The sequence below is a fragment of the Ascaphus truei genome, chromosome 4 (assembly GCF_040206685.1).
Source record: "Ascaphus truei isolate aAscTru1 chromosome 4, aAscTru1.hap1, whole genome shotgun sequence".
NCBI classification, from domain to species: domain Eukaryota; kingdom Metazoa; phylum Chordata; class Amphibia; order Anura; family Ascaphidae; genus Ascaphus; species Ascaphus truei.
In genome coordinates, this window is record NC_134486.1 from 395,765,815 (window position 1) to 395,792,616 (window position 26,802).

The 26,802-nt window shown below is 43.4% G+C and overlaps 1 protein-coding gene across 2 annotated transcripts; it reads left to right on the forward strand.

Annotated features, from left to right (window-relative positions):
• The first annotated feature begins 14,843 nt into the window (after nt 1–14,843).
• On the forward strand, nt 14,844–25,884 carry LOC142493892 (membrane progestin receptor beta-like). 2 transcript variants are annotated; one of them, XM_075598596.1, is made up of 2 exons: nt 14,844–15,023; nt 22,866–25,884. In XM_075598596.1, exon 2 carries the CDS (start codon nt 22,915–22,917, stop codon nt 23,974–23,976), a length of 1,062 nt encoding a protein of 353 aa, XP_075454711.1. In that variant the 5' UTR covers nt 14,844–15,023; nt 22,866–22,914; the 3' UTR covers nt 23,977–25,884. The 2 variants fall into 2 exon arrangements, with proteins under 2 accessions (XP_075454711.1, XP_075454710.1); XM_075598595.1 differs by lacking the exon at nt 14,844–15,023 and adding an exon at nt 15,108–15,230.
• The last annotated feature ends 918 nt before the right edge of the window (nt 25,885–26,802 follow it).

A 26,802-nucleotide genomic window follows, 5' to 3' on the forward strand; every position in this document is an offset into this window, starting at 1 on the left:
GTGTCTCTTCTGCTAACACCTAATCCTCCTCTATTGATCTCTCTGTGGGGGTACCCCAGGGCTCTGTCCTGGGACCTCTTCTCTTTTCTCTGTACACACTCTCTCTAGGTGACCTAATAACATCTTTTGGGTTTAAATATCACCTCTATGCTGACGACACACAAATATACTTTTCAACACCTGACCTTACACCTGCTATACAGACCAAAGTTTCTGAATGTCTCTCTGCTATATCATCCTGGATGGCCCTCTGTCGCCTTAAACTCAACATGGCTAAAACAGAGCTCCTCATACTTCCTCCCAAACCTGGCCCTATTACCTCCTTCCACATTACTGTTGGAACTATGATCATCCACCCACTAGCCCAAGCACGCTGCCTAGGGGTCACACTCGACTCCTCTCTCACATTCGCCCCTCACATTCAAAACATTTATAAAACTTGTCGCTTTTTCCTCCGCAATATAACAAAGATACGCCCTTTCCTCTGTTGCTCGACTGCTAAAACTCTGACTCAGGCCCTCATTCTCTCCCGTCTTGATTACTGTAACCTCCTGCTGTCCGGCCTTCCTGCCTCTTACCTGTCTCCCCTACAATCTATCCTAAATGCTGCTGCCAGAATCACTCTACTCTTTCCTAGATCTGTCTCAGCATCTCCCCTCCTGAAATCCCTCTCCTGGCTTCCAATCAAATCCCGCATCTCACACTCCATTCTTCTCCTCACTTTTAAAGCTTTACACTCTTCTGGCCCTCCTTACATCTCAGCCCTAATTTCTCGCTATGCACCATCCCGACTCTTGCGTTCTGCTCAAGGATGTCTTCTTTCTACCCCCTTTTTATCTAAAGCCCTCTCCCGCCTTAAACCTTTTTCACTGACTGCCCCACACCTCTGGAATGCCCTTCCCCTCAGTACCCGACTAGCACCCTCTCTATCCACCTTTAAGACCCACCTTAAGACACACTTGCTTAAAGAAGCATACGAATAGCACTGTGAACATTCTGAACACATGATACATAAAGCTTGGCCCCCTGCAGACGCACTTACCAGAACTCCCTCCTCCTGTCTCTGTACGTTCTCCCTACCTACCAATTAGATTGTAAGCTCCTCGGGGCAGGGACTCCTCTTCCTTAATGTTGTTTGTCTAAAGCACTTATTCCCATGATCTGTTATTTATATTATCTGTTATTTATTCGATTACCACATGTATTACTACTGTGAAGCGCTATGTATATTAATGGCGCTATATAAATAAAGACATACAATACAATACAATTGGGTGAGCCCTTTCTTCTGGTCTGTTTCCCAAGATTTAAAGTAATCTGTGGTACTTCCTGAGTTGTCCTCTGGTGTGCCTCCCTCTGAAAAAAAATAGTCTTAAGCTAAAAACAAAATTGACATTCCAAACAGATGCTAAATAGAGGAGACTAAACACCTCACTAACCCAATGCCTAAATGTAAAGCATAAACATTACCTTTACCCAGAACAAGCTCGTGCAGTCAGTCAGCTAAAGCACACGATGCATAGTTAGGGCACAGGCAGACGATCCGAGCACTGTGGCTGAGGAACGCCTTATACAAATAAGTAGTGTGAGGCATATGCCATCAAGATATTTGTCTGTTGGGTTAAATAATGCAAACTGGGGTTTTAGTCAACACTTTATTTTGTTCATGTCGATTAAATAAGTGAAAATAAAATAATTTACATATGGTTATTGTTTACATTGCTTCAGACCAATTTTGTTTGCTTAATTAGAGAAAAGCTTGAATACATATTTGATAGACAACAATACGTACGACTGAATGTATTTAACAATGTTAATAGGTGATAACAAAAGCATCATGAAGATCAGGCTGCAATGCGTAGCTGGATCGCCATTTAGTGATTACGACGCAGACACCATTTTGCAGCCAAAACGTTATATGTTTCACAACTGAAAATAAAAATGTTCTCTTTCCTTTAACATTAGAAACCAAGCAACAGAGAAGACAAAATAAAGCTGTTTAGTCCGTTCCACAAGTAGGACAAACGTGAACATCGCCACATTTTTAGCTACGATTGAATATCTTGGGCTGCGTCCATGCTTGGCACCGAAAACAAAAGGCCTTACCTCAATGAGGACGGCGATGGTGCGCTGATTTTTCGCGCAACAAAATCATTTGATTTTGTGGCGCGTCGGTCGGGTCACGTGAGCGTTTCAGCCAATGAAGGCAAACTAGCACCGTGACGTCACGTACACGCCTTCCCGTCGCGTCTCCCCCAAGGCTAGAAATCGCTTCTGTGGCAGGTGCGCGCGACGCCACACGCTCTGTCACGCGCCTAGCCTCAGCCTTCTGAGGCATTGTCAATGCATTTGTGATCCCGTAAGTACAGGAAACACTTTTACATTCACATTGTCCCCAATCTGAGAATGTATTCAGTGTGGACATGCACAAGATAACACTTTTATTTTGCTTCCAAATACTTTTTTTTTTTTTTTTTTAAAGAACCATTTCAAACTTCTGCAGTAAGAAGCTCATACAGCAAATCCTGTGCTCCCTGCAGGGCCAGCAGGCGACTCGGATCTGAGCTTCCCTTATGGACGTCACAGTTTCTTTTGCCTGTGCAATATGATGTTTGTAGTCGGCTACACCCTAAACATACAGTAACAGTACTGCTGTATTTGCTGTTGTACAGCCGACTTAGGCCAGGTCCCCGCTGGCTTCTGCAGCGCCCGCTGTGGCGGATGCTGCAGGGACACAAGATACGCCCCACAATGGGGCCGGGCCCACTGCGCCGACAAACTCCTGTTCTCAAGGAAATTGAGAGCAGGAGTCGTGACTGAGCGCTAGGCCACGAGCCCGGCGGTTCAGTCAATGAAGGTGAACCTGCTGGGTCACAGCCCCGCCCCTGTCACGCCTCCCCCTGCAGCTCTGCAGACTGGGGGACGCGCTGGCCGCAGGGCCGCAGCCTTACTGCAGCAAGCTGAGACTTTAAGGGAAATCCTGATTACAATTAAATTGGAAGCCAAGTCCAAACAGAACTAAATCTCCTTTCTGCTGTATGGTATTTGTTATAAAGCTCTCTTGACTATTTTAGAAAGATTTAAAACTCTTTATGCTGTAAAAAATAAAGGGGGTGGAGGCTTTAGAAAAATAAAATTAAAAAAATCCCCTCTGGCAAAGAAAGCAGATTTGTAATTGCCCCAGGTCCAAGTGCTTTGAAGCCATTTTGCCTCCTTGAAATTGTAATAATTATGTTGTTACTTAACTATAATTTTCTGTTATTTCATGTTTTTTAGAGAGGACTCTTGCTATGCAAAGTTAGCGATTAGATACATTTATTTGGGATAGTAAAAAAAGTTAATTGTAAGGTTTTAAGACATCTTTAAAAAAAAAAAGCCTTTCTTAAAACTGATGCTTTCTGACTGCTTACTGGGACTAGTGGTGTGTGAAGAGGTCCAAGACAGTCCTATTATCCCTAAGGTTTCTGACCCTAGTGTGTAAATACCAATTTATACATACAGTATCATCCAGCAAATCAACAATAAAACACAGGTTGTGGGAAGCTCTGTGGATTTCTTAAAGCATTTTGTAAACAAAGATGCAACATGTTAAATTCTTATTGAACAATGCAAACGGTCTGTAAAGGAGATCCAGTTTACCTTGCAAGAGTCTGCAGTGTTTTGGAATTTATTGCTAGTCCACCTTGTTTGTGTAACATGGTCAATTTGTTGACAATACAGTTTTTGTTTTAACTGAAACGCTGACATTCTTATCTGGTGCGCATTGCTTTCCACTCGGCTGTTTCGCTAATTTACCTTAGTGGGGACTGCCTAATGGTATATTCCCAACACATTTTAAAGGGAAAAGTGTAAGAATGGAACCAAACCACGAGGGTGGGAGGGGGTGCAAATGCTCCCCTAGAGTGGGGAGATGGCAGGAAAGTCCCGATAACGTGCACTCATACCGCTTGCTAAAAGTATAATAACGGTCTAATCGTTAGGTTATTCATTAAGTGGCTGGTCGTGGCTGAAGAACAATATGCAATCACCAGTGATAATGACAATGACAGTGCCGGATGGATGGATTCGTAGGAATAAGGATGAGCCCTGGAAAAATGGAATCAGTTAAAGTCCCCTATGGATGGATTATGGAATATGAATTATATTCAAATCAATTTAATAGTAATAGATAAAAGGCAAGGGGCAATGAATAAGACCAAACTGATATATAGCTGTGTAGTTACATAACAAGTATCAAGAGTATCACATAGCTAGTGTATCGTAGTGACTCGTAGAAGACCAATGTGCTAGTGTGCCTATGGAGATCGGACAGTTAGATAACTTCCCCTAAACACATGGGGACAGTAGGACTGGGAGGGATGGAGTATGGAGCAGGACAAGGAGGAACGAGGGAAGGTACCCTAATCATTATAACTCAGCTTGCCCTCAGTCTGAATCCCAACCCAAAAGAAGTAGGTAATTACCCTCCAAGGCTAGGCTTCCACAACGGGCAACGGTATCCCCCTATGGAATCAGAATCACCTTACAGTGATAGCAGTGGATGAATGTCTATTGTTAGTGGTAACCAAAGCAGGGATTAATTTACTCAGCTGTAGCTAGCCACTGTTGGAGGTAAATCATTATACAAGCAGCCAGTCTGTATAATGTATACCTGATGCACACCAGGAATTCTACAAACTGTATGAGGGTAGATGAAGCATGCAGTTAAAATAGTGCAATGGAGATCAGAAGCGGAATGAAAACCACAATAACTCACCCTACATACATAACCTACACACAAGGGGAGGGAAGGGGTTGGAAAACCAGGAGGGAGATCCCCTAGTAACTAAGACTGAGCTTTCCGTTAGTCTGCAAAATCCGACCTGCATATGGTGAACCACTCATGGATTGCCTTTAGCCGGAGCTAAATGCTGATTGTATTGTATGTCTTTATATAGCGCCATAAATGTACATAGCGCGTCACAGTAGTAATACATATCATATAAATAACAAATAATATAAATTACAGATCATGGGAATAAGTGCTTCAGACATACTGTAAAAGTAACATTAAGGAAGAGGAGTCCCTGCTCCGAGGAGCTTACAATCTAATTGGTAGGTAGGGAGAACGTACAGAGACAGTAGGAGGGAATACTAGTAAGTGCGTCTGCAGGGGGCCAAGTTTTATGTATCATGTGTCCATGATTATCCACAGTGCTATTCATATGCTTCTTTAAGCAGATGTGTCTTAAGGTGAGTCTTAAAGGTGGATAGCGAGGGGGCTAGTCGGGTATTGAGGGGAAGGGCATTCCAGAGGTGTGGGGCAGAAAGTGAGAAAGGTTTAAGCCGGGAGAGGGCTTTAGATACAAAGGGGGTAGAAAGAAGACATCCTTGAGCAGAACGCAAGAGTCGGGATGGTACATAGCGAGAAATTAGGGCTGAGATGTAAGGAGGGGCAGAAGAATGTAAAGCTTTAAAAGTGAGGAGGAGAATTGAGTGTGAGATACGTGCAGATTCACCTGCATATAAAACTGCATGTGCTGATCCGCTTAGGAGGGGCCTTCTGGTGGAACCGGTTGCTGGTATCCCTTCATATACAGCTGCGTGTGCTGATCCACTCATGAGTAGCCTTCGGTTGGAGCCGGTTGCCAGTACCCTAGAATATACCAGGTCGTATGATCGATGACGTCGTAGAGACACCTATCTTCTGACACACGTTTCGCTCTCGCTTTCTCAAAAAAGGTACGAACAGGGCTCATCCTTATTATTCCTACGGATCCATCCATCTATTTGGCAAACACTATCCTTTGTCATTATCACTGGTGATTGCTGATATTGTTCTTCAGCCATGATCAGCCACGTAGTTTATTCATTAATGATTAGACCTTTATTAGACTTTTAGCGAGAGGTATGAGTGCACGTTATCAGGACTTTCCTGCCGTCCCCCCACTCCAGGGGAGCATTTGTCGAGACGACTCCTCTCTTTTGTTTAGCAACTCATTGTAAGTAATGATTTCATATAACTCCCAATAGAAAATAAATAGATAGGTGTTGAGATGCATATAAAGGCTGATTCAGTGAATGCCAACTTGCCAGAACAGCTTTATACATAGACATTTTGCTTGCATTTATTCGTTTAGGATTTTGTTTTACTTCCACATATACTAATTATTAGGAATGAGGCTGGGATACTATCTGTGGGAATGGATAATGCCTTTTCTCTCATTTCTTTATTTAATGGGAAATTATAGTAAATTAATGCTCCAGGCTTGGGAAAATTTTCCTTACAAAATCTACGCTTTCCCCAGGCTCCTTGCATCAGCGCTGTCCCAGCCCGGTCCTAAACTGCAACTAGCAAGGTCTTCTGGGATTCTAGTCAGATCAGTGATGCCAGTGCACTTATATCTAGCCATTTAAGGGCACTCTGACATCACAGACCTGCTGCAAGGGTTTATGGGAGTTGTCGTTTCTAGCCGGGAAATAAATACCCCTGCTAGTGTTGAACTCCCAGGAACCCTTGCGAAGAGGTCCGTAAACCCTTGACTTTTTGTTAATTGAAACTTTACGTCCGTATTCATTAAGATAACCCTCTAACATCAGCTTCCTGGGGATTTAAATTGATACGGTCGAAATGGAGTATCGTCTCCTGCCTAGGAAGTGTATGAAACTGAAGGCTTTGTTGAGGAAAGTTATGGGGCTCAAGAAAGCCACATTGAGGCGGTTCCAGTCCCTGCTGGGCCATCTCAACTTCGCAACCAGGCTCCTACCGATGGGAAGGGTCTTTGGGAGGCGACTGGCGTTTGCAATGTCGGGGGTAAAGTCACAGCACCACTTTATCAGGTGAATTGGAGGGACTAACTAATAAACCCTATAACTCAGCGCTATGACCAATAAATGTGAATATCACAAGTGAAATGTGTATGTTATGAATGAATGTGACCAAACTCTATACGTGATTGGTGAAGCTGCCGTGGGGTTCCTACCTAGCAAATTAACTCACAAATTCGTATACAAAATACAATGATATACAATATCAACCCCGGCGCTAAAGATTGCAGTTTACCCCAGTCCAAAGAAATGTCCATAAAGCTCTAAAAGTTCTCTTGATGGTTCAAGCGAAAATGAAGTGGAGAATCTGCTGCTGGCTGGCACCTCGGTGATCCTCCTATAGATGGATAGATAAGGGGAAACAGACGTTTTCTCCTAGACTCCACGAATCCCACGTGTGACTGAGGATTGACCACACGTGGGATTCGTGGAGTCTAGGAGAAAACGTGGGCTAAAGAACAGATTCTCTCAATTGAACATATCATCAATATTTTTGTAAGTTGACACCTTTCTAGTCCTTAGAACTGAAGCCTGGTGCTCGTTACTGCGCAATGGTCTGTTCCCCCTTATCTATCCATCTATAGGAGGATCACCGAGGTGCCAGCCAGCAGCAGATTCTCCACTTCATTTTCGCTTGAACCATCAAGAGAACTTTTAGAGCTCTATGGACATTTCTTTGGACTGGGGTAAACTGCAATCTTAAGCACCGGGGTTTATATTGTAGATCATTGTACCACTTTATCAGGGTTTAAAAGCAAATTAAGGGGGACCTCCAAGTGGGAAATACAATGGGTGTACGCTGGCTTTGCAGGGATTGAAGGCGAGCGGGCAGATAGAGCTATTTATGGATGCAGCTGAATCCAGGCGTTTTGTGGCTTTTTTCAGGGCCGATGGCGCGCTGAGCGATGGCCGGAAGAGTGGGGGGAGCAGGGGTTTATGGGGAACTTAACATTCTTAGAGCTCTTTCCGCTGGTGGTGGCAGTGGAGCTATGGGGGACGGAGCTGGCCAACAGGGAGGTCATCTTCGAGACGGACAACATGAGCATGGTGGAGGCCATGAACAGGCTATCAGCGTCATCTCCGGTGGTGGTCCGGTTACTGATGTTACCCAGTTCTAAATTGACTGGATCATAATATATGGTTCAAGGATAAGCGCGCGCTGGGATTGGATAACAAGATAGCGGATGCCCTTTCTCATTTTCAGTTCTCGGCGTTACGGGAATTGGTCCTGGAAGTGGCTACGAGGGCAGAACCATGCCTGCAGCAGCTGTGGCAGGAAGCATTGGTGCTGGTGAGTGCTTCTGTAGCTCTGGGTACATGGTCAGCATAAACCAGGACTTGGGACGAATGGCGGGCCTGGTTAAGTACAGATGGGAAGAACAAAGGCCCGAGGGTATACTGATAGAGGCATCTAGGTTCCTGGTAAAAAAAAAATTGTTAATTGGGACGATGAGCTTCAATGATAGCAAAAAATTTAGCAGGCGTCTCCTTCCTCAAGTTGATGGGAGGCAGAGGCTTTACTGATAGGGCCCGATTTCAACAGCAATGCTGAAAAAAGGGGTGACGCACGAAGCATGTTTTTTGAATTATGAAACGCAGCTATTTGGAAGGTTTTTTGCTTGGCCTTCTTTGGGGCCATGCGTATTAGCGAGATAGTGAGTACCTCAGGATGTAGGATCTGTGAGGTTTAGGTTCAGGAGATCTAAAACGGACCAGGCAGGAAAAGGAAAATGGGTTCACCTGGGGGGTGGTTATTGGGGCATTTTAAGGGTTATGTTATGCCCTGTACAAATTGTTAAAACAGTTCAGTGGTTTTTTTTGTTACTTGTTTTGTCCAGGTCAAGCCCCTCTGGAAGTCTGGGGGATTCCTATGTCACTGCGCAGGAAGGCGAGCTGAGCGTAGGCCAAAGGGTCGGCAATAGCGGCATTCGTGCTGTATTTAAGGGGAACTGCAGTAAGGCATGAGGACCTTGAAGGGGGGCTGATAGGCCTTATTTAGGGAGGATAGGACCATTTATCAGACATCAGGAACAATATCCTGATTTTAGCATGGCAAGGCATGCTAGAAAAATCAGTGCGGCTAGTGGCGACTCGTTTAATGCCTGTTCAATAACTGCTGGTGGCGGGAGTAATATTACTCTAGGAGGGGGACTCCGTCAGTATTGGCATCTTGACTATTCCATTGGCCCTTCCTAGATAAATGCTCAAAGAACTAGATTGGTCAACACTAGAGTCTAGGCGCAAAGTTCACCTTTCCTGTCTTGTCTTTAAATTCTTCATGGGCAAGCTACCCAGCTATCTGAACAAGCTCCTCACCCCTACCACATGCAGACCTATCACCTGAGATCAGACTCCAAAAGACTGTTCATGGTCCCAAGGCTCAACAAAGTATCCGGACGTTCCTCCTTCTCCTACCGTGTTCCCCAAAACTGGAACAACCTACCAGAGACTCTCACATCCACCACCAGTCTAAATTCTTTCAAATCTAAGGCTGTCTCACATTTTAACCTGGTCTGTAACTGTTTCATACGCTCATAATATATATTTTCTTTAACTGTGCACGAAATGTCTTGTATATAATGTATACCCTGTTCATTTATGTAACTGTACTTGTAACCATGTATTATTTGTTTTACTCTGTGCCCAGGACATACTTGAAAACGAGAGGTAACTCTCAATGTATTACTTCCTGGTAAAATATTTTATAAATAAATAAATAAGGGACACGCTTTCCTAGCTTCAAAATAACAAAAGGTGACCATACTTTACACATGAAGTTGCACATATAAGACATACTCTTTTCACACTATACCCTTAACACAGGGAGACTTCCCTCCTCGTGTGTCCTCCAGGAGCCAGGGGTCTGGAAGCTTCTGCAGCTCCTTTTATACTCCTGTATGATGTCATCATCCTACCCCTGTAACTGGGCAAGATACAGACACCCATAGCCAATTAGGATTCATACATGTCAGGTGACTATTCTAGCAGGTTCTGGAACTGCAGAGTGGCCAGACACCTGACAGGGGTTACTTTGGCAACATGGAATAAACTACATAGAGTTAGCTACGTGGAATAAACTACATAGAATTAGCTACATGGAATTAGTTACATTTAGCTAGGGCCTTTCCTAAATATTAACCTGCTAACTCCCTATTAACCCCTTCAGTAGACAATAGTAATCCCAGTAGAGGGTTACAGCCTTTTAAACCCTTGATAAGACCTAGTTGATAGGACTGATGAGTCTAGAGCAGTGTTTCCCAATTTCAGTCCTCAGGGAACCCCAACAGGTCAGGTCTTAAGGATATCCCTGCTCCAGCACAGGTGGCTCAGTCAAAATGACTGAGCCGCTGATTGACCCACCTGTGCTGGAGCAGGGATATCCTTAAGACCTGACGGGGTTCCCTGAGGACTGGAATTGGGAAACACTGATCTAGAGATAAGAATATCTGTTTTATCAGAGGTGGGAGTAAATTATGGCTCTGCAAATATGAACGTAAACAAGACCCTGTTTTAAAGGTACTTGCAAAGCATTTTCTGGAAGGTTCTGCAAGGTTCAGGGATAATGGCTAAGAAAGTATTCAACACAAGAGAGAATGTATTAAAAATGAGAACCTCTATTCTAAAGTATAACGTTCAGATATCACGTAATCGTTGCAAGGAGACGCATTGCAGTGAGGCCAGACGTGATGCCTCGAAGGTATCCATGGACAGATATCCATTTGTCACTCAAATTTAGGATCGTTGGTCATAATTAGTCTTGTTATGTTCGTCAAATTCGCCCGCATCTATTGATAGGACTCATGTGTATTGGGGAAATTATGTTATGAGTGTTTATATATTGAGTCAAGATTTGTAATCTGTAACACCCTTATAAGAGCTCTACTCTTCTGGGATAAGTGCCACATGTTACCGGTGTGATGGTGCATACCTGTTGGCTAACAGCAGACTGAGTGCTCCGCAGATGGTATGAGGGAGTTCTGCAGGGCAGGTTCACAGTTAGCTCTTCAGTGCAGCGCATCCATCTTGCAGGACTCCTGCCAGGGACAGAAGTTCTCCCCACAAACCCTCCTTCTCCACAAACACACACAGGCAGGTGCTGGTACAACCAGTGTTTATTTAGGGGTTACAGCCACTCCATTCTCCTTCTTCCCTGGATTAGGCCCAAGTGGCTTGAGGCCCCAAGAGGCCATCCTTAGCCCTCTTACCCCCTGATGGGGAAAGGTAGAATAGCTCCCACCCCACAGAGGGAGGGGAAAGAACCAATACAATTTAGTGGAGTTCCCGCTTTTATACCTGGGGAGGGGCTTGTAACACTGCCCCATAACAGGGCAGGTTCAGGTACTGACATGCATCACACCACTGGCATGTGCTCTAGTCAGTACCCTCCCAGGCATGATACTCCAAACTGCCGTTAGGCCTGCACCTGGATATGGTAATATTGTATCCTATCCAGTCTGCAACTCACATGCTAGGCCTCTGTGCAGGAGTTTAACCCCAACACTGCCTGTTCCTATCAGGACTTATAATGTTAGGGCCAAGGCAAAGGGTATAGCCAGGGGCACTAGGCAACACGTCTTTTGAGGAGTTTTTTTTTTTCTAAAGTTGTAAAACCGTCAACCTAGCGCTGATTTACGACAGGCGTGGGATTATGTTTTTTTCAATGGGGCTGATTGGGCTTGCCCTGGAGTTATGAAATCAGAATTCAACAGAGGTGTGTTTGGGATCAAACACATGAGTTATCATCTTTCTTTGCGAGTGACCTCTCTGGGAAAGACCTATGACATACTGTATGGTAACGTACTGTATAAGGATTTCTGTGTAATGTTTTATCCTGTTATTTTAAGAAACTGTTCTGCATTTATTGTAACTTGTAATAATCTTTTCTTTCTGTAATCTAAGCACTGTATTTTTATATATATATATATTAAATAATTCCTTAATAAGTGATGCTTTGGGGCTCTGAATTAACTGTTGCACGCTCTGGAGAGAGTATTTACATTTACGGACACATTTTTAACACAGATTTTCTGTGTTAAGGGCATAGTTTTTTCTATAATAAATAGAGATCTGAGACACCGGCAGATATATATTAATGACATATTTTGCATATTTCTCGGGTGTTAGCACTGCCTAGACATGATTGCAATTGAGTAAGGGGTTTGTCCTAGAACCTCTCTGCATGTTTAATTTCCCTATTCTGAGACTGCCAGCACTCCTCAGTGTAAGGCTAAGGTCCCGCTGAGGTTGCTGCACGGGCGCCTGGCGTTCTGGCGGCATGTGCACAGCTGACAACCGCGATCTGCGGTCTGCTAGCAGCGATCGGAGGTGCCAGGGGCGTGGCCCAAATGGGGCTAGGAGCAGAGTTTTTCCGATCCATACAGTTGACTAGAATGAATCCTGCAAGCGTGGATACAGGGGGGGTCACTGTTTGTTGGTCAATCACACAAGTTTGAACGTATTGACTCCAAAGACAGATTTTCTCTGCCCCTTTGCACCAGAGAGACACAAACAGACACGGTACCAGGTACAGGGTTAAACCATGACACTCTGGCCCTCACCTCCTCGGTTACCGGATCACTTAGTTCCCCGCTCACTTCACCATATAAAAACCGTAAAACAGGGATTATAAACAGAGTTTTACTGTAGTTTCCAAAATCCAGCCTCTGATTGGCTCCCTGGCGCACCATGTGACGCGTCGCCGCACGGGAACACAATCCTGTTGTAGCCCCTACTGGCTGACGCGTCACAGTGAGCAGTGAGCCAGGAAGCGAGGCGTCACCGGGGACAGCTAGGGAGAAGATAAGGGGCTGGTGAGAGGCGCGTGCCGCCGGCTGCACTGGGGACCTAGCTTAAATTGCAACATTGTTGCTACAAATATAGCCTCCCCATAGCCACTAGCCTGTTGCCTTGACCACCCTCTGCTAAAACTTCAGTTGGTTTGGCTGTACTCCCCTGCCATGTTTCATTAAAAGGTATAGTCCTTTCTGGCCACATCCTCTCCGACGGAGATTAGGTAGGCCAGGGGAGATCTGGCTCAGCCTACTCGGGGTTAGGTACCATTGAAATAATATGTTATATATATTTTCTTTTATAGTAGTACAAATTGAAGTTTTGGTTGCCGATTCCCAGATATCCTCCAAGTCATCTTTATCTATTTCCGTATTGAGGTCCCACATGATACATAAAGCTTGGCCCCCTGCAGACGCACTTACCAGAACTCCCTCCTACTGTCTCTGTACGTTCTCCCTACCTACCAATTAGATTGTAAGCTCCTCGGGGCAGGGACTCCTCTTCCTTAATGTATAAAGCACTTATTCCCATGATCTGTTATTTATATTATCTGTTATTTATTGGATTACCCCATGTATTACTACTGTGAAGCGCTATGTACATTAATGGCGCTATATAAATAAAGACATACAATACAATAAGCCCATTTTTTTCATATATCTATGATTGGCGGCTACTATTGGCAGTGATATTCCCGAGTAGATCTCCGATATCAGACCCTTCTTATATATACCGCTGGCACATAACTTTTCACATTTTGTTGGTTCTGTACATTTTGTTTTTTGGGAAATAGCTAATATAAAATGTCTGATCTGGAGAAAGCTAAATAGCGGAAAGGGATGGGGGTGGAATTTCAGTTGAAGGTCTTGGAATGATATTATTGAGCCTTTGTCCATTAAATCCGCCACCTTTTGGACATTGGCCTCCTTAAAATGTTTAAAATCATTAGGGGCGCAACCCGGAGGGAAATCCGGATTACCAAAAATAGGAGTCAACATGGAAGGAAAGGGTGTCAATTTATATTTTGCTTTGTTCTTGGTCCATATCTTCCACGTACACCTCATTGCTCCCAGGCCTGTCTTACCCGGAACCATCTCACCCCCTCCCTCGGGACCATAGTATCGCTACGAGAGTGAGGGGAGAGACATATCTCTCATGGTACATATCTGGTGGTTTTGTCCCCAGATCCAGACTTTCTGGAACATGATTAGAACTATGATCCAAGATGTTACTGGGGAGAGCTGGACCCGCTGTCCTTTCTACTAGCCAAACCCCTAGAAGGACTTCTGACCCCTCAAAGGAAATTGGCGGCATTCATTCTCACCGCAGCACGCTGCTCAACAGCAGTTGCATGGAAAAAACTGAAAGTCCCATCAAAGCAAACGGTTATCCGCAGAGTTAAGGAGGTCAGAATGATGGAGCTCCTCTAAGCCCTCCTAAGCCAGAAAACAGACCAGCAGTATAAGGTCTGAGACGCATGGCCTGAGAACTAGAAAAATAGAGCCCAGGAATGTATCTCAACCAAAGGGAAAACCTAGTACCGGAGCCGACACTGGGGAGATAAAGGGGACGAGCCCCTTGTCTCCCTTCCCCCCCTCCCTTCTTACCCTTTCCTCTCCCCCCTCTCTCTTCTTCTGTTCTTTTCACCCCTTTCAAGTAATAAAGCGATTAAAGACTTTGAAGGTAGCCGCCTCCCGATTGGAGGTCCAGAAGTATCTAAATGTTCTAAAGCTAAGATGGAGTTTGTGTTGGCTTTAAAGAAATGTTTTAAGACCTTATGACCAGAATATATGTTTAAATACAAAGAAAGATAGTTCTGTTGTTCGAACGAAATCTATGTACATTGTTCTTCCTGTTTCAAAGTCTTAATGTGATACCACAAAAAACAATAAAAACGTTTGAAATTAAAAAAAAGGTATAGTCCTTTGGTTGTTCCTGGCTGGACAGGTATGTGTGCTTTCGTCTGTATCCCATCCCTGGTAGAATCCATCTTAATTCACCTCTCCCCCACTTATGTCACTTACCCACAGTTCCCCTCCTTTGTTATTATTGTTTATTATAACGAAAAGAAAGAAAGAAGGACTCTGTGCATCTAAAGGGAGTGAGTGAACTACCTGCCTCTACCACTTGCCACAGTGTCCAGGAGTCAGAATAGAGTTAATATTAACTCATTGAAAGTACCTTGCGCAGCAGGAAGGTGAGTTAGCTAGAGTAGCCGTGTGTACTAACCTTGGTTGCATATCTAAGTCACATGCTCACAAGTGTCCTGTCTGTGACAGATGGTATATGGGGACGGATTGAGGGGAGATATTGTTAATTTGAGCGACCTCTGCGAAGGTGAAAAGTGGGCCAGCTAGAGAGCTGTGTATTAACCCTTGTCCCGTATGCAGGTCACATGCTCACAGGTGTGCCGTACGTGACTCCAGGTATGCAGAATGTGCCATTTATTGTTTCCGACGCCTTCACAGGTGACCGGCCTAGTAACAGCACAAGAGTAGACTTGGGAGGGGTGTTGTGCCTAATAAAAAAAAAATGCAGTTGTTCAGCAGGTTGGTGGGGTATTGTATTTGAGCTGTTCCATGCTTCACAGCTCGTGTGAGAACTGCACAGGAGAGACATAGTCCCGGAGCATGGTAAGATGATGGGTTATTTTTAGTTTAAGGTTGTTGGACATCTAAACATTATTTGGCCTTTGTCCCTGAAGGGGCCAGTGATGCATTGCATGCGGCGCTGGTCATATCTTCTGCATTGACATGTTTAACATTGATGATCGTGTATAATAGGTTATCAGACATACAGGATCAGCACTAGAGAGCAGCTTATTCACTACTCCAGGGGTGAGCAACCCCAGTCCTCAAATGCTACTAATATGTCAGGCTTTTAGGATATCCCTGCTTCAGCACAGATGGCTCAATCAGTGACCCTTTCCCAAGCCCGTTGTAACACTTGTATCATAGGAGTGAAATCAAGATTCAGAATAGAAAAGCGGATGAAATAATTAGAATGAAGTACTGTATATAGCATAAGGTTGTATTGTGCAGTGCATATATAATTATAACACGCATAGTATAATTATAATGGGTGTTATTAAGGTAGTGAGTGGATTTGGTATCCTGGTAGAAGGTGTGTGTTCCCTGGCTAGGTGGGCACTCTATGGGACGGCCTTCTACAGGAGTAGTGGGAGTAATACAACATTGTAAGTGAGTAGTGTTTAGGACGGGTACATGGCAACTATAGGTTTTAGCAAAGACCAGATAGGGTTTATGGTTGTACAGTAGTTAATCAAATTGGAATACTAAAGGGGTTTTTAGTGTCTCCTGGCTGCAAAACTGGAGCAAAGAACCTGCTGTACACCAGAGTTAACAAATAATCAATCCCATTGCTTTCAATGGAAACATTTTTCATGGATAAGTCTGGAGCTGTTTTTTGCCCCACTGTTGTAGACCCTGATAAATAGCCCCTTCCGTGTGTGTGTGTTCTTTATTTGCTATTACATGTCTGTGTATATAAGGTTGGCCAAATATATCTCATCCAACATGAGTTTCTATGGTCCTATGAAAATTAGGGTAGAATAATTTGTGAAATAACCAGATATATGAGAACCCCTTATTATATACTAATTTGAGGATGTGATGGGATTTAATTATTCAGAAGTTCCTGAGTGGGCAATAGAATACAATTTGGGAAAGGCTGAGGTGAGAGGCATGTTTCTGAGATTCAGCGCCTGCTCGTTTCGCCTCCGGTACTAAACTTACACAGTGATATCTTCGTGGTAAGGATGTATGGTGTCTTTGTTATACTTTACTATATACCAATAATCATAATACATTGATTATCAATTCCAAGAAAATACATTTTGTTACCTGTTTTTTCAAAATCTACAGTACAAGCTTTGTACACATCTGCAGATTTCAGAAAGATAAGTTTGGGATCCCACGGGAATAAAGATTGTGCTTTGTCCTTTCACACTTTGCAGACCTCGTAGTTACTCTAGTCTAGTAGATCTCTCTGATTGTATTCTCCATATTCAGTATGTTGTCAATGCATTATTGCCTCATTAGCAAAGCTAAACACTTAACAATGTACTAGTAAAGGAATGGTGTGTGTGTGTGTGTGTGTGTGTGTGTGTGTGTGTGTGTGTGTGTGTGTGTGTGTGTGTGTGTGTGTGTGTGTGTGTGTGTGTATCAGCAGTCTCTTAAATTGTGAGAAAAATACATTGATTGCAAAATCTATTTTATGGCCCCCAATACATTAGGACCTTTATCTTCATAAATGCCCTATTTTAGACCGAAACGTTCATTCTGTAATAAATCTAAGTATTTTTCTCACAATTTAAGATACTGATGGTTCCTGTTCTAGTCCGTCCCATTCCGTGCACCTCGATGTGACTGCTGTTTCAAGTCCTTAACTGTCGGATGTACGTGTATATGTGTATCTATCTATCTATCTATCGTATCGTATCTATCTATCCATCAAATAAACAAAGCCCTCACAGGTCTTAAAAAGTAGATTTAAAAAAAAAAGTTTAATGCAAAAAGAAAAGTAGCAGCACTGTATCACTATTATATATCTTGGAACAGGTCCAAAGTGGGACCGAAACATTAATCACACCCGTTTAATTAAATGTATTACATGTTTGATACAAGTCCCAGGGGAGGGCCGCCCACTCTTTTCTTCTCTTGCTAAATAATTGCCCATAACTCGTTGGACCTTATTTTCCAGAATGTTAGGCTATATTTAGACCAAGTGAGTGTTTAGTATCAGTTTATCCTGGATTTTTATTACCAATAGCTTTCCTGGTATACCATCTATGTAGAGTGATTGTTAAACGTCATTGGGCGCAGAATCAATCCACGTACCACCAACCTGTCATTGAGTTGCACATACAGTGATTATATCTATTAGCTTAAATATTATATTTAGTAGCAGGACACTGACTTGGGCTATTTATCAATACAGGTTGGGTGCTCGGTACGCTATGCCACATGACGCACAATACTCATACACAGGGTAAGCACTTTTGAGCTTTCTGAGCTGAGTAACCAACTCCCCAATTAAGGCCAATTTGGTATCACTGCTTTTGCTATGTACTATTAGGCACTAGCATACCTTACTATATACTTCGGCCATCTATCATCTCCTCATTCCCTCCCGCCATAGTACATTATATGTAGTTAATATTATCACTTTATGTTAAGAACTTATTTTATTCTATTCACCAATTAAATGTTAAGTTTTAATGCCTAGGAGTGCACTTCTAAATGAGCTTCTAGTTGCTAAGTGGTGGCAATAAATATGTCTTCACTTCTCAGCTGTAGTTAATTATATTTAGACCAAAAGGACAAAAGAAGAGACTGCTTAAAAATGTTTTCCCTATTCTGAAAAAATGTTCTTCTGTAGGTGGGTACATTTAAAGTGGGGGCACCCCGTACCCCCAACCACCACCCGACTCTGATCTAGCAAGACTATCATGAATTATTATTATTATTACTATTGGGTTATTTTATTATACAGTATCATAATACGAGATACATCTACAGCATTGGATAAACAGGACAACATACTGTACATGTATCTTCGTGTGTGCGTGTGTGTGCATGTACATTTGAGACATACATATATAAGTATGTAAGGGGAATTACTACCTTAAAGAGCTCACAATCGAAGTAGCACTGAGTCAAATACGGGCAATAACATGATATAAAATGTACAGTAAGCGCATATGGGAAGGGGCCCCTGAGGCTGATAGCAATATCACATGTGGGATATAATTGTAGGACAATAAAAGAAAGTGGCCGAATGATTGAGTCTCTGTAGGTCAAGATTAACTCAAGTGAAGAACAAAATCATGACTTACAAGTACATTGGTAGAAATATTTGAATGCCCCTTGTATGTTATCTATGCAATATAAATCAATACCAAGTAACACTGCTTTGTAAGTTTAAATGTATGACGCCTCCCATACAGAACAGAGAGAACCAGTTACTGTAACACTATAAACATGACATCTGCTGACCCACACGGCCAGTCTGTAATGTGGGTAGCTTCTTTAATCCTTATACATACAACCCCCTCCAATCGGAATAGAAGACCCTGCTGTGAAGGTCCGTTATTAGTGTGTTACTATGTGGTGGGAGCAGGCAACTCTCACCAAGTCCGTGCAGACTTGGCACCCACCGATAGATTGGCTTTAATACCGGCAGGCGTTATTTCTGGAAGAGTCAAAGACATTGAAGCATTTCAATAGCCCGGACTGTGCTCCCCACACCAACACAGAGGAACTTACCCCCCCCCCCCATCATGCTCTGGCTTTCACCCCTTCCCCTTCTGTCTCTATCTCCACTTAGATTGTAAGCTCTCTGGGGCAGGGATTCCCGTTCCTATTTTTTGCTTTTATGTAGGGGGCACTTATTTTATTGTATTTCACTGATACTTTAAAGCAGTAATCGTGCCAAAAATAACACTGGATTTATTACAGAATTGGAACCGGTGGGGAGCGGAGGGGGGGCGGAGGGGGGGATTGGATCCTCCAGAGACAAACTTGTGGGTTATTTTTTAGCTTGGAGGACCCCCTTGTTCCTGAGATATTACCAGTCTAGTTACCAGTGTTTCCTCTGAGAATTTAAATGTCCGTTCTATAGGACATTGAGACTTCCTAATGGACTGCGGGATCCGCAAATAATTACAGCCATTGTCTTTCCCCATGGAGGGCGCAAAACACCAGCAATTACACCAATAAGTATCTCGGGAACCGGGTGACTCCCACCTCGCTGGGTGACACCCACCTCCCTGGGTGACCCCCACCTCCCCGGGTGACCCCCTTCAGTTTTAATGCTGAAAGTGATCGGGTGGAATTGCTGCTTTAAGTGATTGGAGCTTTCTAAGGAAGCCAGTGAAATGAATACTTTGTTTCCACACTGAAAAAAATGCCTTAGGATGTAGACCCCCCACTGGTCACTTTCCCCTTCTGTCTCGATCCTCCCGTTCTGCCCATCTCCTTTTTGACCAGTCTGGTCTCTGCCCTCTTCCTCCAGCTTCTCACCAGACCACACATTTCCATGCACAAGTTCTTGCTGAAATACTGGAAATGTTATCTGTACAATCTGTGACTTGACAAACAACTTCTGTGTGTTACATAGTAACTCAGGTCCTTTGCATGAGGTGTCTAGGTAACTCAAACCCCGCATACCTGATAGTCACGCAATGTGTTGTGGCAACTCAGCAATTTGAGTATGCACTGACAAAGCAACTTGCGTATCTGTTTAAAGCAGCAGTCCGAGCTGCCGTTTAAAAAAATCCCTTTAATATGTGCATCAATACCATCCACACAATGATAAGTAATTAGCTTAAGATACAAAGTACTGCGGAGAAGGCCCGTTTTATAGTGCCGGGCGCGTGCTACGCCGTTCGCGCGCGGATTTTTAGTTGGCTGACGTTAGTCAGCCTTTCTATAGAAGGGCCGCGCGCGCACGGCAGGGAGAGGGGAGCCGACAGACAGCGGCGAAGATGAAGAAATTCATCTTTTCGCGCTGCTGCCTGCGCTCAAATGTATGTATTGGTGTGTATGTATGTATGTATGTGTGTATGTATGTACTGTATGCGTGGATGTGTGTGTGTGTGGGGGGAGGGGGTAAATAAATGCACACACTCAACAAAAAAAAATCTTCCTTACACTCACAACATATACACACACATACACACACATACACATTACCTGCAGCTCCCGGCACTATATACAGGAAAAGCATGCGGCACGTGCACGCACGTTCGCATAGGAACGCGCGGCCGCACGGCTGCATCCTGTATGTAACAGCCCGAAGGCAGTAACTAGATACAATTGATGCACTGCTAGAGAGAGGGCAGGGCTCAAAAAGGGGTGTGCCAGAACCTGTTTCAGAAGAGGAAGGGGATGTGACTTTGTAAATACTATAGACTTTGCTATAGAAACAAAAATGCTTGTTACATTATAATACATTAAGAATGTCATTCAGAGTTGATGTTTTTTTTTAAATAAAGTATTTTCTCATATTACAGAAAATAAAAAATAAAACATGTAGGATATTGCATAGTGTACAGCTTTAAAAGGAGCAGTCCACATAGAAAATTACTAAGCACAGTAATTAGCAAGTTAAATGTACAGCAGCTGAATGACACTTAAAAAAAAAAGTATAACTATTTAAAAATATTTTTTACAATTAACATTTTTATGATGAACAAATGGTTTTACGGTGTTTGCCAAATTATCCCATCATTAACACACATTATATAGCCATTAACATTCTTAGCTTTGTTCTTTGGTTTATAAAATAATCACAGTGCCACCATTAGTCAAACAGATAAACATGTGTAACTGACAGACTTACATCCAGTGTTCCTGCTGACTATATCCACTACCTATTTATCCCAAGCTAGAAAGAAGTAGGACCACAGGAAGAACTTTGTAGGTTTGTGTCCGGAGCAAGTTCCCTCTGACCCAACCACACAACCCCCCCCCCCCCCCCACTGTAATCCTGTACATTTTAACAGCATTTATGAATCTTTTGTATGTTCTCTCCCCCCTTTTGCACACACACATACACACCCCTCTCTCCCCCTTTTTTCTCTCACTTCACTTTTCTCCCTTCCTCTCACTCTTACTCCCCCCATTCTCTCTCCCCCCATTCTCTCTCCCCTAACCCCTCATTCTTTCTTAATCTCCCCTTCCTTGTTCTCTCTTTGTTCTCCTTCCTCCCCCCCCCCATTCTCTCTCTGTTCCCTTCCTCCCCCCATTCTCTTTCCCCTTCGAACTCCTCCTTCATTATCTCTCCTTTCCCTCCCCCATTCTCTCTCTTTCCTCCCCCCCCATACTCTCCTCCACATCTTCTCCTCTAATTCTCATTCCCCCCATTCTTAATCACCCTCCTTCTTCCCCCCACATTCTCCCTCTTTTCCCCTCCCCTCCATTCTCTCTCCCCCTTGTTCCCCCATTCTCTCTCATCCCCCCTTCTTCCCCCCCATTTTCTCTTATTCTCCCCCTCTCCCCCCCACCATTCTCTTACACCCCCCTCCCCTCTTGAAGGTGTTAACGGCCAGTTACAGAACCTTATCGAAATGATCAAATGATGCTATAGTGATGCAGTGATTTGACATTTCCCAGACAATTGAGAATAGCGGGTCTACATCTACTATACTGTTCTTCTGCATGCAGCTGCTGCTGGGTTTACTGATTCATTAATAGGTGAAAAGGTAAAGACAATTTCTAACACCGGAAGAGGCACTGGGGCCTTAAAGCAAAACTAAAAAATGACTGTCTGATAACAATGCCATTGTTGGCCAAGTCTTGACTTGAATTCTCTCATATTTATGTAACCCTGTTTCCCCCACCCAATCTCACATAGGGCCTCTCTGTGGGAAACTCGCTCCGGTTGCATGGCTTAGTGTGGTGCATACCTGATGGTAACAGGGGGCCCTGGGTCTCCCGCATGGTGGTATAGGGGAATGGCAGCACAGGCTTCTGGGGTCTTGCCCGAATAGTACTCACAGCGCCTTCATCTCGTGCAGCCCCCAGGTGTATGGGGAGAAGTCTCTGCAGAAGAATCTCTTCCCCTCCTAATAGACTTCACTCTCAGGCAGGAGGTATTATAAAACAAAGTGTCCTTTATTCTGTATTCAGCAGCAGCAGTTGATAGCAGCTTAGAGGGTGCCCACACTCAGGATGTCCCTGGACTCACACCCAGCCAACAGCACCGAGAGTGGTCCTTGCTCTTCCCTTATCCCCTTGTGGGATAAGAGGTATTGGTTTTCCACCGCTCCCCTAAGGGAGGGCCTCAAACTGCAAGAGCCCTGACAGCTTAGTTGGGTAAACCAGCCTCTATCATGGTAGAGGCAGACTGGCTAAATCAGGAAGTATAATGCATTAAGTACAGATCCAGTAAGCACCACCCTGTGCCTCTGATTGGACACAAGGCCTGATGACACTACCTACTCTGACTCACTGCATTGCAATTAGTGGGGAAAACCCATGATTACTCCTGGTATACCTACCCTTACCAGGCATTACTGCCAGGAGGAGGACAGAATAATAGCTACAGGGCTACATTTATTCAAATTATTTTCAAGCATCTAGTTCTACTATTCTGTATTAAATCTAGTTTTGTAAATAGATTTAATGTAGAAAGATGCATAACGGGGACATCGTGCATTGCGCTGTATTCACAATGGATATTCTGCATTCATTTGTGTTATCTTCATATCATTTTAATTTTATGTTTGCTCTTCTTCACTACAGGTCAATATCAAATTGTGCTAATCAATTCCTCGGACATCACACTCTTACCATGACTAAAGCAATTGTTAAATGTATTAGCGCTCTATCCATCAGTGCCCAGCAGATTTACCGCCTGCCCAAGCTCCTAGAAGATGGCCTTCCAAAGATGCCCTCTACTGTCAAGGACTCCGACGTCCCTCACCTTTTCCGAGAACCCTACATCCAGACAGGGTATCGACCAACAGATCAAGACTGGCGGTACTACTTCTTCAGCCTCTTTCAGAAGCACAACGAATCAATCAATGTCTGGACACATCTCTTGGTGGCCTTGGTGGTACTTCTTAGGTTCAGGTCATTCGCAGAGGCCGAGTCTCTTTCCTGGGAATCTATATCCTGGCCTCTGTATATCTATGTGCTAGCCTCGATCACCAATCTCACCTGCAGTGTCCTCGCTCACCTGCTGCAATCCAAATCAGAGTTAGCTCACTACACTTTCTACTTCATGGACTATGTTGGAGTTAGCACCTACCAGTATGGCAGTGCCCTGGTACACTACTACTACAGCTCCAACCAAGCCTGGCATGACAAGGCCTGGCCCTTCTTCTTACCAGGAGCTGCTTTCTTGGGTTGGATGTCCTGTGTTGGTTGCTGCTATGCCAAGTATCGGTACCAACGACCTTATTCTGTCATGAGAAAAGTCTGTCAGGTGGTTCCATCAGGTTTAGCATACATGTTAGACGTAAGTCCAATTATTCACCGAATAATCACCTGCCATATGGAAGGCTGCACAGACAATGCTATCTGGTTCCACTGTCTACAAATCATCTTCTTTGTCTTCGCAGCATATTTTTTCTCCTTTCCTGTTCCTGAAAAATACTTCCCAGGCGCATGTGACATTATTGGGCACGGGCACCAAATATTCCATGTGTTTTTGGGCCTCTGCACACTTTCACAGCTTGAGGCTGTGTTCCTAGACTACAAAACCAGGCATGAACATTTCACAGCGAGATACAGCCCAGCATATACCCAGCTGGCTTGTGCCTCCTTCTTCATGCTTATATTATGCAGTGCTGTTACTGCAATGTATCTACGACGAAGGATAAAAAGGCAACTGACAGGGAAAGATTTGTGATAGAGATGCAGGTGTTTTTATTATAAATGGACCATTTATTCCAAATTGTGAAGAAAGATAGGACGCGCTGCATGGTCACTGCTGAAAGGAGCCTTGGCTGTAATGAGTCCAAAAGTAACAACTCCCCAGGTTAATCCCCATTTTACAACCAAAGCTGGTTTGTGCTGTAACCATGCAGATAGAGCAGTCCTTGTTCAGGTCTCTTAGACTAATCACCTGCAGAACACATGATCTCAAAAAATATTGTAATAATCTATACATTTTACAATCGGCATATTACAGTAGCAAAGAGCTCAGACTAATGTGGGCGTATCTATGAAGCATAAAAAACAATACTTTGCACTAGTAGTACAGTATAGACCCAACTTTACCAGTTGGAGACCTGCATTTTTATCCCCCACCCCCTGTTGGAGACACTTTGTACTCGCAGTATGTTTTAACAAATACTGATATGTGAAGATGCTGCTAAGCAGGACATCTCTTTGGCTACTTGAACTTCTTGATCATTGTATGTTATGCGTCTCTATTATCACATGTTCAGCCGGCCTCAGTCTCCTTGGCAATGTTTTGCTTATAAAGTGCTGTACAAATTTGCTAAACAACTGGTTGGTTGAATCAATGAGACCAGCTCTTCAAAGAGACTCGGGGATATTCTCTGAGGACATTTACATGAGGTTAAAGGCAGAGACTGGTAACACTGTCACTTCCCTTGTCATTGAGCTGACAATGCACTGGTGTTTTACAAGTCATGTTTCTAACATGGTCTTTCTTTCACAAGAAGATGACCTACTGTAGCTGTGTGCTGTACTTGTATGAAGAGAAAATGCAAGCACATACCTTGGACCTGATACAGCGCATTGTTTTCATACTATAAATGTATTTATTGGCAAATCTATGTGAAGATCACAGTAAGCTTACCCACACATCAAAACATGTATGTACATTGATTAACATGGGCATTAAATATAATATTTCTTTACTTGATTCCTGCAGTTGGCCCTGAAACTACTTCCGTGCCTTAAGTTTTTGTATTCTTACAAAATTATGTTTGACATTCACCAGCTGATGGTTTTTAATCACATTACTGAACATTTGCTCATTAGATGGGTGCAAATAAATGTCCCACCTTTCAATATATATCAAATAGTCCATGATCCGATTCTTTTATCAATTTATTCACAGACAATTATTTATAGACAATAGAACACATCTTTTACAGAATCATTTCAGTCAGTTGCATCACTCAGGCCTATAGAATGCAGTTATAGAGTGGAGAATCGTTATCATTGTTCTTAGCTAGGTGTTAAATGATTCTGAATTCTATAAATCCAAATACACTCTTTATAAATTTCCTTAGCCAGTCTAAACATAGCAGTCACCTGTTTTTCTCAGTGTCAGCCCAAAATGTTTCGTTAATCATCAACATTAGAACACTTTTTCTTACTTTAGCAATATTACTTTGATTTAGAAGAACCTCTTTGTTCTGTCACTTAGTAACTATAGTGAATCCTCTGTTCCTAAGCTTTTTAGACCTATCTCTATTGTATTGTCTTACTAACTATTTAACTAACCTTTGATGCCAAACTGTTGCAACTCATCACACATACATTTCTACACCCGCCTGTCTTCAGACTGATTTATCTTCTTATCTTTGCAGAGGCAGCTAATCATTTTCCAATGTAATTTCTAACTTAACACTAAATGACTTATTTTAACTTGTTAAATGCTGAATATATATGCATATAGAGAATATAGCATAATTCTTATTTAGGCTTGAAATCGTCCTATCATCAATTACTTGAATAGTTCAGACTGCACAGAATATGTCAGCGTGTGTGTAAAACAACTGAAGTTGGCATCGGTCAGTTTTTACAGTCAGGCATATACTGTATATGGGGACCAAATAAAAGAATGCAAATGACTTTTCATTTTCTTCCTCTTTCATAGCTGTATGAACTATTCATTTTTATATAAATCTGATTATCCCAGTTGTTGGGTACTAGGTCACACAGCAAAATGGGATATTTTGCTCACCACAAACAATACCTGAGAAAAACACAATACAGCTCAACCCCGTTATAACGCGGTCCTCGAGGGCCACCCGATCCGACCGCGCTATAACCGGAGTCACGCTAATTTTTTTTTAAATGGCCACCGCGTGCCCGATCGGGAGGAGGTGGAGTCACAATTCCCCCAGCAGTCCCCGCACTCCCCCCAGCAGTCCCCGCAGCAGTCCCTGCACTCCCCCCCGCACGTACCCCAGCAGCCGCCCTACACGATCCCCCCAGCAGCAGCACACGATCCCCCCAGCAGCAGAGGTAGGGAGGGGGGTGCTGTGTGCCTGCCTGTGTGCCTGTCTGTGTACAGTGTGCTGTGTTCAGTGTGCTGTGCCTGCCCAGTGTGCAGTCTCTGTGTGCATTGTGCAGTGTGCTGTGTCTGTGTGCCTGCCAGTGTGCTGTGTCTGTGTGCTGTGTGCCTGCATATGCAGTGTGCTGTCTGTGTGCAGTGTCTGTGTGCAGTGTTTGTGTGCAGTGTGCTGTAAAAAAAAAACCTTTTTTTTAATATTTCGGTGTCCACGCTCAAACCGCGTTATAAGCGGATCGCGCTATAACGGGGTTGAGCTGTGTCACGGTAGCTTATGACAAGATATAATGAACACCAAATATCTGGGTTGAACTGAACGAGGCTTAGATATAATAAAATATAATTTATTCCTTAAAAAAGTGAACACAGCAATATAGTACAATTAACAGACAAGAAGGTAACACTTACTTAGGGTTGGGGGATGGAGAAGTATCAGCTAGCAATTCTCCAGCAATCCGGTGA

Bases quoted from the DNA above. Each gene is read 5' to 3' on its own strand.
- LOC142493892 (XM_075598596.1), top strand. From the start codon at position 22,915: ATGACTAAAGCAATTGTTAAATGTATTAGCGCTCTATCCATCAGTGCC.